This window comes from Sycon ciliatum, chromosome 13, assembly GCF_964019385.1.
Source record: "Sycon ciliatum chromosome 13, ocSycCili1.1, whole genome shotgun sequence".
NCBI classification, from domain to species: Eukaryota; Metazoa; Porifera; class Calcarea; order Leucosolenida; family Sycettidae; genus Sycon; species Sycon ciliatum.
The window spans coordinates 23037527-23052526 of NC_088655.1; the positions used below are offsets into that span (position 1 = coordinate 23037527).

The 15000-nt window shown below is 43.9% G+C and overlaps 1 protein-coding gene across 1 annotated transcript in view; it reads right to left on the reverse strand.

The window, feature by feature from the left end:
• Nucleotides 1-15000, reverse strand: part of LOC135829945 (hemicentin-1-like) — a 54488-nt gene that overhangs the window by 26186 nt on the left and 13302 nt on the right. The window contains exons 11-31 of the mRNA XM_065342338.1: nt 14905-14940; nt 13979-14311; nt 12841-13158; nt 11990-12304; nt 11232-11546; nt 10485-10835; nt 10163-10284; nt 9815-9989; nt 9100-9429; nt 8409-8759; nt 8087-8208; nt 7739-7913; nt 7039-7368; nt 6348-6698; nt 6026-6147; nt 5678-5852; nt 4980-5309; nt 2929-3279; nt 1554-1675; nt 846-1020; nt 1-72 (exon numbers count right to left, since the gene is read on the reverse strand). The exon at nt 1-72 is cut by the window's left edge and continues 255 nt beyond it. Coding sequence (XP_065198410.1) covers nt 1-72; nt 846-1020; nt 1554-1675; nt 2929-3279; nt 4980-5309; nt 5678-5852; nt 6026-6147; nt 6348-6698; nt 7039-7368; nt 7739-7913; nt 8087-8208; nt 8409-8759; nt 9100-9429; nt 9815-9989; nt 10163-10284; nt 10485-10835; nt 11232-11546; nt 11990-12304; nt 12841-13158; nt 13979-14311; nt 14905-14940 — 4971 coding nt within the window. The remainder of the gene's footprint in view (nt 73-845; nt 1021-1553; nt 1676-2928; nt 3280-4979; nt 5310-5677; nt 5853-6025; nt 6148-6347; nt 6699-7038; nt 7369-7738; nt 7914-8086; nt 8209-8408; nt 8760-9099; nt 9430-9814; nt 9990-10162; nt 10285-10484; nt 10836-11231; nt 11547-11989; nt 12305-12840; nt 13159-13978; nt 14312-14904; nt 14941-15000) is intronic.

Consider the following 15000-nt stretch of genomic DNA (forward strand, 5'->3'; position numbering starts at 1 on the left):
TACAAGTGAATGCAATGCTGGATCCATCAGGAAGTGTGGCATTTGATGGGCCTGTGATAATACGCGGGGAAACTGTTACAACACATCAAAAAGTACATCTCAACTACAGTAAAACCTGGTTGAAGCGACCACACCACGGCACAAGCAAAAGCGGTCGTTAAGCCAGGTGGTCTTTAGAACCAGGTCCCACAGTGTCTATGTAGAACTGTCCGTGCATGGAAAAACGGTCGTTAAGAGCAGGCGGTCGCTAAAACCAGAGGTCGCTTACACCAGATTTTACTGCTATAAAAGTGCTCTTGTCGAGATGCATTAACCCTCTACCCTCTAGTCCATGGGCTCATCCGCTGACTAGCTGCACTCGGTCGACATTAAACTCAACAAAATTTCAACAACGAAGGATCACAGTCACCAAAAATCCTCAGAGGTGATTTTCCAGGAAACAGGTCTCCTCCTAGAAGATATAACTCTATAGACTGATCCAATGGACATGGTGAAGTATTACGTAGTACGTCTTGAACTACAATGTAGAAAAGAGGGCACTGTGCAAAGTGTGTAGCTGGGAACGAGAGGAGGAGAAGTATCAGAAATTCTCTCGAACCGCAGACAGTGCGCAGGGTTCCAAGAAAATGGCAGTTGAGAAACAGTGGTGGACCATTGAACAAACTGATACCATTTGGCATGGTTATATTTAAAACTTATCCCACCCGCCATACAAAATATAGGGGCTAGAGGCTTTCATGCTTAGTCAAATAATCACTCCATTTCATTCCATGCAAAGAATGAACACAAGTTCGTTCTAAACGATCCTAAGTATCATCATTAAAAAACTGCTGGCGAACATTTACCATAGACATCAAGAAAAGCTGCTGCGGAATCGATTATTCCTCCAAGTGCTGCTATTGTGCTGTGTCGATTGTCAGCAACACAGTGATAGTTGCCACGGTCCTCATACGTCAAATTTCGCAAGACCAGGCTAGAATTGCTCGATACTATTTGCACCTTCACAGACTCAGAAATGACCTGGAAAGGACACAGAAGGAGAAGAAATGTCCGTCACAAACTCCAAGCACAGGTAAACAGTACAACACTCCTTCTTCTATCTCCCTCTTTCACAATCGCAGTTTGGAGTATTCAGTCGAATTCGCTCAAAATCACAGTACCGTATTTTACCGGTTGTAGGTCGACCCCGGTTATAGGTCGACCCCCGGGTCCGGATGCCTCAATTCTGGTTTTTAAAGTGTTCACCCAACGAAGCACTACTAACCACTCCCTGCTACTTACACATCAACAGATCATGTAAACATTTCTTATTGGAGGGTATAACGTCCCAATCCTTGAGAAAAGGCTAATAAACTGGCACAAATGTGTACACATGGTGCACTTGTGCGTGCAGTGCAGGTCATTTTGTAAGATACTGATAGTTCCAGGTTATAAGTCGAATCCCGGTTGCAAGTCGATCCCCTACCTTTTTCCTTCTATTTTTAGTCGTAGAAAGGTCGACTTACAACCGGAAAAATATGGTTTTTGACACAGGACACAGGACACTGACGTACCTCGCCATCTTTGTACCAGGTAATGTTTGCAAGAGGGAAACCAGAAATGTTGCAGAAAAACATGGCCGAATCTCGTTCCGATACGCTGACATTCAGGAGCGGTGACAGCTCAATTGGTGGAACTGCAAGTATATAGGTAGATATACAACAGAAGAAGATCGTTTCCGTCTAAAAGAGCTCATGCTGAATTCAACCACTCATCATCACCAACAGCAAATTTATCAACATCTTCATCAGCATCTATATCTACATTTAAAAGAGAACTACTTCCTCCGCGTCATCGAAATTGTCGCAGTTTGACTAGTGACTTGTCACTTGTTACTGACAACTCCATAAGCTAAGCCATTGAAAACATATTACACAGTATGATAGTCTGAAGACTAGAGGAACGTTCCAGGACAGTTGGACAGGGAGGTTTCATGCAGAGATGAAGTCCTCGCCGTCGCTGATGTCAATGGATGCAAAAATATCGTTCTGAAATATTTCAAGGAAGGTTGAAAGTTGGTTGCGCCTCATCTCAAACGCTTTGACTTTCTCCACAGGACAAGAGCTGCTATGCTTGTCGTCTACTAGCTCTGGATGATTTCTACTTCACCACCAACGAAGCCTAGTAAGAATACACGATCGTTGCGAGGTCAGTTGATCACCGTCGGCGGAATCACCTCGATCTTGAAATAAACTTTTTTTAGCCGTGGCATGCCCATTTATTTTAGCTGTGTGGTCACAGCTCATGCAGGTAAGTGTACTATAACGTCCAGCGCGCCATCTTTTTCAGCATCACTGGTGTACCATGGTACGGCACCTGCGCATGCCTCACTAGCACTACGTGTAGAGTCTACACCGTCACTACCGTACACCAATGGTACGCGGCTCATGCAAGTATCGTTCATGTACAATCATGTACTGAGTGTCTCAGCCAGAGCGACAAATTTTATCGCTGTTGCAGGCAATTAGTTTGCTGACCCCTCGATGTTTCTCCAAGCGCTGCCACTTGTTCCACGAAGTCATTCCCACCCCAGCTAAGGTAAAACAGTGATGAGGCTTGAGTGAATGGCCATAAGCACAAGAAATGTGCAGGCTGCAACTCCTGACTGATCTCAGCGAGTCGAAATTACCATCGCAGCGACATCAGCGAAGAAATTGGGTCTAGTTCAAAAATTCAAGCTTCCAATAACAGAAAATAGAACTTTGCCGTCACACTATACTGATGATTATCGCCTATGTCCGATTCCTTGCATCTGGTATGAGTGCTGGTGAGTAAATACCTCGTTTTATATCAAAAGTCAAACTGCGACAATTTCGATGACGAGGAGGAAGTAAAAGACAACGACAAAGATGAAGTCAGGGTATTTCAATGCAACAAGTCGGGGCTTACCATAAATATTCAGGGCTACTGAAAGATTGTCATGAGGTGGAGAAAGCTCATTTGAAGCAACACACATGTATGAACCTTCATAAGCCTGCTTTGTTACATTGCCAAGCAGCAACATGGAGCTGACAACAGAAGAAGCAGCAACTGATGTGGCATTATCACTGAAACTGTCCTTCTGCTTTTGCACCGTTTTTGTTATGGATGATGATGGTGATGTAGAGCTGTCCAATATTCTACCGTTATAGTACCATGAGATGTTTGGGGCTGGACTTCCACTGGCATTACAGAAGAATATCACTGATGACAGTTCATTGACATGTGCTATTGGCGATATACCCAAGATCCTTGCTGATTCTGCATTGATTCAAAGACACATGAACAAAACGTCCAATAGAGAAAATCTTTCACATCAACATCTTCATCATTCTATTTTCGATTCAAGCCATCTGCAAACCTAAACTTTTAGAATTTACATTTCCCAACTTTGGCAGAAAAAGATGTAAAGTAGGTGCTTGATCGCTCCAAATGTTGGAGCTCGCACATCACAGGCATCACGCACTGTTTATCTGATCCTCAGGTATAATAAGGTGATCATGTGTGTACAAAACTTGTATTGGTAATAACTTTGGTATACATTAATATTTTTCAACCAAATTTTCTGTGTTGATACATTGGGTTAGTTGTCATCGATTTCCAATATCAAATTTAAATTATGAGCTGAATGACGTCATCAGTGCTACTTTTTATGTTCAGATTTCAACCCAAAACGTGGAGAAAACGAAAAATAGTAAGGCCACAAATCCTGGTGAACTGGATAGCCTTTGGGCCCTAGATAAAGGATATTGGTGGATATTGTACATAGATAACAACATTTCGCTGGAAATCAGTGTCGACTTGTTTCACCATACGCACTGTACACATTTAGTATACGAAGCTGTCGTAGCTCGGGGTCTGTTCAGACTCACCACCGCGATGAACGGGTGTTTAGTATCGATATCCAGCACATTCCCGCTTGCTGGGATGTACAGCTAGCCAATGCAACAGTTCTCATTCGCCAAAGACATTCCCCACGCTCCGCGTTTATGGATGAAGCTGTCATTGCCGTTTCAAAATAGCCGACATTGTCTCTTACACATAAAATGACTGCGCTGTACATGTAGTGCATCACACCAGCAATCTACTGTAGATCTACACTGAGACAGTGCATGCAGCGAGCCGAGCATGCGCACTTGAGTGGGGTACTTGGCTCCCACGCGCGATCGCTGGTCACAACTGAGTCTGAACACCATGGTACACGCGACTGTGCTCGTGTCGTTCTGACTTGCAAGCGCACTCTGTACTGCACTGATGTACTGTGTGACTGGACAGTATGTACTGTATGACTGGACAGGAACAATGCAAGTGCAGTTTTCAGTGCGTGGACTCGGCTACTAAAACATTTTGTGGAAGCAAACAAGCCTTCTTTATGATCTTGGTCATTTTCTCAATCGACTCTGCGCTTCGAGCTAGATGTGTCCGTGGGGTATTGCCTAACTAGAACTGTAGTCCTCACATGCCCCAGGTCGCGAGGAGCTAATCACTTTTGTCAGCAGAACTCCTGCTCGGGACTCGACACATTTATTCCGTCCGATGTCATCCCCGCTGCGAGTGGGGAGCTTCATGCCCACGATAAAAGAGAACGTCATGATATTTGAATCCTTCATTAGAGAAAGCTATTCGAGCTCAAAACTGGCCTCCAAAAGTGCTGCAAAAGAGTTGAAGTATTTTTCAAAACAAGATTGTGAAAAAAAGCTGAGCGCTCGCGTGCAGCGAACACGGCCAAACGCCATGTTTTCCTTGGTAACATGAGGTCAGCCACATTATCACCATGGCGAGTTGTAGCGCTGATCTTGAAGTACAGCGGCACCAGGAAAGTGTCCTTAATCTGACTGAGTCTGAATCAAAAGTACCAGCAGGGAATGCAACTTTGGCCACACACACAGTAAAAGCACACAGAGACACTGGTTGACGGGTAGGCACCACGCCGTCAGCGCCATCAATGCATTTAAACTCACCGTGTACTGTGAGCCAGGCCGAATACTGAGCAGTGGCAGGAAGCAACAGCTGAACACCAGCAGTCACAATAGAACTGACACACGTGTACACACCGGCATGCAAGTATGTCACATTGGACAATGTCAAATTGCTTTCGCACCCGGAAGGTATTGTTGAGTTAGCAGTTGATGATGTCTTTGCTGTGGTATACTGGCTATTGTCAACGGCTTCTCCATTGAATACCCAGGAGATGCTGGGACGCGGGTTCCCATATGAATTACAACTCAAGGTGGTGCTAGCACCCAAAACAACTGTGATATTGTCTGGGCCGGTGGTGATACGAGGAGAAACTGTCCAATAACCAAACACACACACACAAACACACACAACAAAAGATTTAATCGAAACCCACAAAATATACTTTTGCAGTGAAGTAGGGATAATACATGGAGTATCGTGCTTCCGTAAATTAAGGAAGGCCAGAAAAAGGCCACACCTCAACTAACATGAAAGAATTACTACCACGATACTTGTACCTTGTATAATGGGTATTCCAAAATGCATCCCACCTGAAAAGTGTCCACTGTATTGTTATTATCCGCTATAAAATACATTCTCTTCAACTCCAAGGCATTCAACACTTCGCAGTTTAAGCCATTTAGTTGCTCTACAATGTTTTTAATGGAATGATGGTCATGCACTGGGGCCACTCATTTACCATAGACATCAAGAAAGGCTGCTGTGGAATCAATTATTCCTCCAAGTGCTGCTATTGTGCTGTGTCGATTGTCAGCAACACAGTGATAGTTGCCACGGTCCTCATACGTCAAATTTCGCAAAACCAGGCTAGAATTGCTCGATACTATTTGCACCTTCACAGACTCAGAAATGACCTGGAAAGAACACAGAAGGAGAAAAAATGTCCGTCACAAACTCCAAGCACAGGTAAACAGTACAACACTCCTTCTTCTACCTCCCTCTTACACAATAACAGTTTAGATTATTCAGTCAAATTCGCTCAAAATCACAGTACTTGACACAGGACACAAGACACTGACGTACGTACCTTGCCATCTTTGTACCAGGTGATGTTTGGAGCAGGGACACCAGAAATGTTGCAGAAAAACATGGCCGGATCTCCTTCCGGTACGCTGACATTCAGGAGCGGTGACAGCTCAATTGGTGGAACTGCAAGTATATAGGTAGACATGCACCAGAAGAAGATCATTGTCGTCTGAAAGAGCTCATGCTCAATTCAACCACACATCATCACCGACAGCAAATTTATCAGTATCTTCATCACCATATATATCTACATTTAAAAGAGAACTAAAAGACAACGACAAAGATGAAGTCAGGGTATTTCAATGCAACAAGTCGGGGCTTACCATAAACATTCAGTGCTACTGAAAGATTGTCATGAGGTGGAGAAAGCTCATTTGAAGCAACACACATGTATGAACCTTCATAAGCCTGCTTTGTTACATTGCCAAGCAGAAACATGGAGCTGACAACGGAAGAGGCAGCAACTGATGTGGCATTATCACTGAAACTGTCCTTCTGCTTTTGCACCGTTGTTGTTATGGATGATGATGGTGATGTAGAGCTGTCCAATATTCTACCGTTATAGTACCATGAGATGTTTGGGGCTGGACTTCCACTGGCATTACAGAAGAATATCACTGATGACAGTTCATTGACATGTGCTATTGGCGATATACCCAAGATCCTTGCTGATTCTGCATTGATTCAAAGACACATGAACAAAACGTCCAATAGAGAAAACTCTTCACATCAACAACATCTTCATCATTCTATTTTCGATTCAAGCCATCTGCAGACCTAAACGTTTAGAATTTATATTACCCAACTTTGGCAGAAAAAGATGTGAAGTAGGTGCTTGATCGCTCCAAATGTTGAAGCTCGCACATCACAGGCATCACGCATAGTTTATCTGATCTGAATCAAAACTACCAGCAGGGAATGCAACTTTGGCCACACACACAGTAAAAGCACACAGAGACACTGGTTGACGGGTAGGCACCACTCCGTCAGCGCCATCAATGAATTTAAACTCACCGTGTACTGTGAGCCAGGCCGAATACTGAGCAGTGGCAGGAAGCAACAGCTGAACACCAGCAGTCACAATAGAACTGACACACGTGTACACACCGGCATGCAAGTATGTCACATTGGACAATGTCAAATTGCTTTCACACCCGGAAGGTATTGTTGAGTTAGCAGTTGATGATGTCGTTGCTGTGGTATACTGGCTATTGTCAACGGCTTCTCCATTGAATACCCAGGAGATGCTAGGACGCGGGTTCCCATATGAATTACAACTCAAGGTGGTGCTAGCACCCAAAACAACTGTGATATTGTCTGGGCCGGTGGTGATACGAGGAGAAACTGTCCAATAACCAAACACACACACACACACACACACAACAAAAGAATTAATCGAAACCCACAAAATATACTTTTGCAGTGAAGTAGGGATAATACATGGAGTATCGTGCTTCCGTGAATTAGGGAAGGCCAGAAGAAGGCCACACCTCAACAAGCATGAAAGAATTATTACTACCACGATACTAGTACCTTGCATAATGGGTATTCCAAAATGCATCCCACCTGAATAGTGCCCACTGTATTGTTATTATCCGCTAAAAAATACATTCTCTTCAACTCCAAGGCATTCAACACTTCGCAGTTTAAGCAATTTAGTTGCTCCACAATGTTTTAATGGAATGATGGTCATGCACTGGGGCCACTCATTTACCATAGACATCAAGAAAGGCTGCTGTGGAATCAATTATTCCTCCAAGTGCTGCTATTGTGCTGTGTCGATTGTCAGCAACACAGTGATAGTTGCCATGGTCCTCATACGTCAAATTTCGCAAGACCAGGCTAGAATTGCTCGATACTATTTGCACCTTCACAGACTCAGAAATGACCTGGAAAGGACACAGAAGGAGAAGAAATGTCCGCCACAAACTCCAAGCACAGTTTAACAGTACAACACTCCTTCTTCTATCTCCCTCTTACACAATCACAGTTTAGACTATTCAGTCAAAATCGCTCAAAATCACAGGACTTGACACAGGACACAAGACACTGACGTACGTACCTTGCCATCTTTGTACCAGGTGATGTTTGGAGCAGGGACACCAGAAATGTTGCAGAAAAACATGGCCGGATCTCCTTCCGGTACGCTGACATTCAGGAGCGGTGACAGCTCAATTGTTGGAACTGCAAGTATATAGGTAGACATGAACCAGAAGAAGATCATTGTCGTCTGAAAGAGCTCATCCTCAATTCAACCACACATCATCACCGACAGAAAATTGATCAGCATCTTCATCACCATATATATCTACATTTAAAAGAGAACTAAAAGACAACGACAAAGATGAAGTCAGGGTATTTCAATGCAACAAGTCGGGGCTTACCATAAACATTCAGTGCTACTGAAAGATTGTCATGAGGTGGAGAAAGCTCATTTGAAGCAACACACATGTATGAACCTTCATACGCCTGCTTTGTTACATTGCCAAGCAGCAACATGGAGCTGACAACGGAAGAAGCAGCAACTGATGTGGCATTATCACTGAAACTATCCTTCTGCTTTTGAACCGTTGTTGTTATGGATGCTGATGGTGATGTAGAGCTGTCCAATATTCTACCGTTATAGTACCATGAGATGTTTGGGGCTGGACTTCCACTGGCATTACAGAAGAATATCACTGATGACAGTTCATTGACATGTGCTATTGGCGATATACCCAAGATCCTTGCTGATTCTGCATTGGTTCAAAGACACAGGAACAAAACGTCCAATAGAGAAAAATTTTCACATCAACAACATCTTCATCATTCTATTTTCGATTCAAGCCATCTGCAAACCTAAACTTTTAGAATTTATATTTCCTAACTTTGGCAGAAAAAGATGTGAAGTAGGTGCTTGATCGCTCCAAATGTTGGAGCTCGCACATCACAGGCATCACGCATTGTTTATCTGATCTGAATCAAAACTACCAGCAGGGAATGCAACTTTGGCCACACACACAGTAAAAGCACACAGAGACACTGGTTGACGGGTAGGCACCACTCCGTCAGCGCCATCAATGAATTTTAACTCACCGTGTACTGTGAGCCAGGCCGAATACTGAGCAGTGGCAGGAAGCAACAGCTGAACACCAGCAGTCACAACAGAACTGATACACGTGTACACACCGGCATGCAAGTATGTCACATTCGACAATGTCAATTTGCTTGCACACCCGGAAGGTATTGTTGAGTTAGCAGCTGATGATGTCTTTGCTGTGGTATACTGGCTATTGTCAACGGCTTCTCCATTGAATACCCAGGAAATGCTAGGACGCGGGTTCCCATATGAATTACAACTCAAGGTGGTGCTAGCACCCAAAACAACTGTGATATTGTCTGGGCCGGTGGTGATACGAGGAGAAACTGTCCAAAAACCAAACACACACACACACACACACGCGCGCGCGCGCTCGCGTGCAACAAAAGAATTAATCGAAACCAACAAAATATACTTTTGCAGTGAAGTAGGGATAATACATGGAGTATCGTGCTTCCGTGAATTAAGGAAGGCCAGAAGAAGGCCACACCTCAACAAGCGTGAAAGAATTACTACCACGATACTTGTACCTTGTATAATGGGTATTCCAAAGTGCATCCCACCTGAATAGTGTCCGCTGTATTGTTATTATCCGCTATAAAATACATTCTCTTCAACTCCAAGGCATTCAACACTTCGCAGTTTAAGCCATTTAGTTGCTCCACAATGTTTTAATGGCATGATGGTCATGCACTGGGGCCACTCATTTACCATAGACATCAAGAAAGGCTGCTGTGGAATCAATTATTCCTCCAAGTGCTGCTATTGTGCTGTGTCGATTGTCAGCAACACAGTGATAGTTGCCACGGTCCTCATACGTCAAATTTCGCAAGACCAGGCTAGAATTGCTCGATACTATTTGCACCTTCACAGACTCAGAAATGACCTGGAAAGGACACAGAAGGAGGAGAAATGTCCGTCACAAACTGCAAGCACAGGTAAACAGTACAACACTCCTTCTTCTATCTCCCTCTTACACAATCACAGTTTAGATTATTCAGTCAAAATCGTTCAAAATCACAGTACTTGACACAGGACACAAGACACTGACGTACGTACCTTGCCATCTTTGTACCAGGTGATGTTTGGAGCAGGGACACCAGAAATGTTGCAGAAAAACATGGCCGGATCTCCTTCCGGTACGCTGACATTCAGGAGCGGTGACAGCTCAATTGGTGGAACTGCAAGTATATAGGTAGACATGCACCAGAAGAAGATCATTGTCGTCTGAAAGAGCTCATGCTCAATTCAACCACACGTCATCACCGACAGCAAATTTATCAGTATCTTCATCACCATATATATCTACATTTAAAAGAGAACTAAAAGACAACGACAAAGATGAAGTCAGGGTATTTCAATGCAACAAGTCGGGGCTTACCATAAACATTCAGTGCTACTGAAAGATTGTCATGAGGTGGAGAAAGCTCATTTGAAGCAACACACATGTATGAACCTTCATAAGCCTGCTTTGTTACATTGTCAAGCAGCAACATGGAGCTGACAACGGAAGAAGCAGCAACTGATGTGGCATTATCACTGAAACTGTCCTTCTGCTTTTGCACCGTTGTTGTTATGGATGATGATGGTGATGTAGAGCTGGCCAATATTCTACCGTTATAGTACCATGAGATGTTTGGGGCTGGACTTCCACTGGCATTACAGAAGAATATCACTGATGACAGTTCATTGACATGTGCTATTGGCGATATTCCCTGAATTTTGGCTGGATCTGATTAAGAAGAGGAAAATGAGAAAGGATGTGGTGAAGTTAAGGCAGATCCTGGATTATAACTTAACCATAACATTTTGGAAATATTTCAAAGACATTTTGCCTGAAAATGTACCCGGATGAAGTGAACAAGAATGATGCAGCCATTGAATAGTTCTCAAGTCTCATGTGTGCTTTCCTAAGGTCAGGCCACATTCAAAATATTTCAAAATTCTCTCATCAACGGCTGGTTTTGAGAGGGCAAATAGATTTGTGCTGCTGAAGCCGTACATTTATGGTGCCTAATCAACCCAATTATCTTAACCAACAGAGATTAGCTAAATGTTGTGATTTTTTACTCCTGTGTGTATGCGTCTAGCTGAGAACTTTGTGAAAAGCGGCAATGTGATCTCTCACCTTGGACGCTAAGAGTAAGGCTGGCCACGGCACTGTTAGACAATTCAACATAGTCACCCTGCGGAGTAAAGTTATCATTACTGAATGTACACGTGTATTTGCCCATAGTCATGCTTGAAGCTGTCACCGTCAACGTAGATGATGTGGAGTTGCCAAACACGTCAGCTGATGGGGTCGAAATAGCCATACTATCAAGAGTCCATTGAACGGAAGTGGCAAAGCTGTAGTCTGCGATTGTGCAAGTTAAGTTGAAAGCCTCTCCAGTGCGAAGCCGATAACGAGAGGGAGCAGTGATCTGAGCATTCAATGGAGGTGCTACAATAAAATTTCGAAACGAATAGCAAAACATACAATGAGAATCAGCATCGAAGGCCGATGGTTTGTGAGTGCACTTGAAATGAAACTTAACTGCTCACAACCATGGTTTTTGGACTGAAAGTGGCTTCACACATGGCTTGCCTGAAGTCTTATATACTTTCCCTTGGTCATTGAATGGACTCATTTTTTTTATGGAATGTAGGTCTAATCAGTACGAAATAGTGATTGCGGCAAAAAGGTCTAATCAGTTAGATCAATGAAGACAATATCATCACCTAGTTATCAACTTTACTCGAAGGATGACATTTAGGACAGACGAAAGCCACCAGGCATTCATGACCAGACTTCATATTGCGCCTGAATTATTTTGCAAACAGACTGCTAAAACTGAAAATGGGAAGACTAGTAAGTGCAGATGTGGCATTTGGAAGCGGACTCACCATTTTGAATGCCATAGACGGCAAGTAAAGACCCATTTCCGCAAACATAGCTTTGCACAGGATGATTTCTGTAGCCAGTACACAACTCGCCGCACGTTCCAGTTGGACCGAGCTCAAACTGGCTACCTGGGAGGGCGCTTACACATGCACATGCGACTCCGCTGATCAGAGCAAAAGCCGTTCCATTACCAGCACAAGCATACGCACACTGGCCAGGAGTCACTGTTTGCAGGCCTCTGTAAAAGTTCCGCTGCATGTCATTGTGGATTGTCGGTGTGAAAGAGTAGCAACCATATGACGTCACTGCTGGCCAATCTGAAAAAAAAAGTCGAAAAGGTCAGAACATTGTGACTCCTGTGGGTGTATGAAGCAACTGGTGCAGTGACACATAGTACAGATCTGTGTTCACCATGAGAGAGATGAAAGGATGGAGGATATTATGAACTACCAAGCTCATGTGATCAAATAGAAATTATGGTGGAAGTTAGATTTATTGGCAAGGAAGATAGCAGCACAGGTGACAAAATGGCTGCCATGGCAATCTCGGAGACATCCAACTCCTACATCACAACGTACATATAATTATGATAGGATGGCGTACCAAAAATGAATCAAGAAGGGGGGGGGAGGTGCCACAGGTCAACACTTCGGTCTTATCATCGCTAGTGAAATCCAGGTACATGGATAAGTCTTCCCATTCGACCACCACAGGCCCGGTTTTTTACCCAATTTGAATGCTACCCAGAATACGACTCGGAACACCAACCCTCTGCATATGAACCACACGTACAAAAATTTTAACCCTCGAAGTGAAGATGCCTGACAGCATTGCTACTCTAAGACCATCTTACCTGTCACAATCACTGTCGCAGTTGCTGTGACGCTGCTGCTCAAAGTGCTATAACCACCCGAGGGCACGTACTTGGCGTTTGACATAAGACACGAGTAGTTTCCACCTGTAGTGTTGCTTGCTGTGAACGTCAGAGTAATGCTACCGGATACCAGATCACCTACAATATACTCATCGTCATTCGTAATGTTGTTTCCGTTGAAGTACCATGAGGCCTGGCTGACTTCAGTGGAGCTCTGGCACATGAGTTCGATTGATTCGCCATCATTGCGAACAAAACTCCCAGCTTGAGAAGTAATTTGCAGTCCGACGGGAGGACCTGTAGGCAGATGATAGAAGGTTCCAAAATGAGCATGTTGATGATCAGATGAACATGCCAGTAACATGCCAGTAACATGCCAGTAACATGCCAGTAACATGCCAGTACCATGCCAGTAACATGCCAGTAACATGCCAGTAACATGCCAGTAACATGCCAGTAACATGCCAGTAACATGCCAGTAACATGCCAGTAACATGCCAGTAACATGCCAGTAACATGCCAGTAACATGCCAGTAACATGCCAGTAACATGCCAGTAACATGCCAGTAACATGCCAGTAACATGCCAGTAACATGCCAGTAACATGCCAGTAACATGCCAGTAACATGCCAGTAACATGCCAGTAACATGCCAGTAAGCGCATGCCTACCCCCTACCCCCCCCCCCCCCCCAGAACAATTTCAGACTTTCATCACCCTGATTTACTGCAATTTGCATGGGCATCATGTGGGCATTTCACAAGAGTGCACAGCAAAATACCTGGAAGTCTGTGATCGGGGACACTGAAATAGCAGAAGGAGGATGCAATTCCACACAATTTGAGCATTACTCTCTAGTTCTGAACGTACAGTTCCCTGCCCATTTAAGTCTATCTCAATGTCTGCTTGTTACATGGGCTTTCCAGGAAACCAAAGTACAACTACATCGATCTATTTAAACAGAAGGTCCAATACAACGAATTAAAGTGCAGTGGCCCTCAATAATTTTTCATACGCTGCCTCGACTTCTACATGAACACAGTCTCCGCACACGAAATGCATGTATATGAAGATAGAAGCAGAGAGGATATCCGTAGGCTATAGTAACTGCTACTAACCATTGCTGATCTGGTGGATAGAAATGTACTTAGCCGCCGCACCTGCATCACTACCGCATGTCAACGGCTTGGTAAAGCTGGTGAAGCCACGGCACGCAGCACAGCCAGTAGAGCTGCTACCACTGCTGCTTTCAGGTCGAGTTGCAAAACAATAGCACTGCGTTCCACTTGAAATTCCCGAAAAGGGCATGTTCCGAGACGCGCATTGGAAAGCACACTTGCCAGGATGTACACCGCCCGTCGGGCTATATAGATTACTTGTTGGGATGAAACTGCTAACATTCATGATCGATGAGTTTTTCAAGCAGTCAATACTACTGACTTGTGGCCATTCTGGAGACAGAAGGAAGGAGAAAAAAGCATAAAAAGCGACCAACAAGTAGTAAGAGTCAATATCTGTAACGACCAAATGCCAACGGACATGGCCAAATTTCCGATTGCCTTCAAACTTGGCTCCTTTTATTCCTGGGTGGACCTCATTCACCCACTATAACATTTTGGTCCAGAAAACCATTCCTTATATGGCTGAAAATCAAAAAAGCGACAAATATTCGATCTGAAACACCTTCTAAAAAGGTATAAGAACAACGGGCCACCGCTGCTCACAACACAGTTCAGCCAAACGAACTATGTTTGCACACCGATCCAAGTTACTTAGTAATGTTTAACCATCCGACTTTCCACAGGCGACATGCTGAGTCCCTCGAAAGAATCGATCAATTCAACCTGTCCAATGGGACAAGTACAAAGGCCATCTTCAAGGGCCTGTAGCAGCGAGGTCACGTTCTGAAAATTAGGGTAGACCACCACCATAGTATGATACAACATGTCCCCAAGCGGATTTCCATGTACACGACAGTAGATACACAAGATTCTTGCATGACACGTCACCCACAGAATAGCATCAGATACATAATAATATTCACCTTCACCATCGCATGGTTCACCTACTTGACAGTATGCTGCAGATAAACAAATAAACACAGTGAAAAGAATGAGTTAGAGAGAGGTGTGTGTGTGTG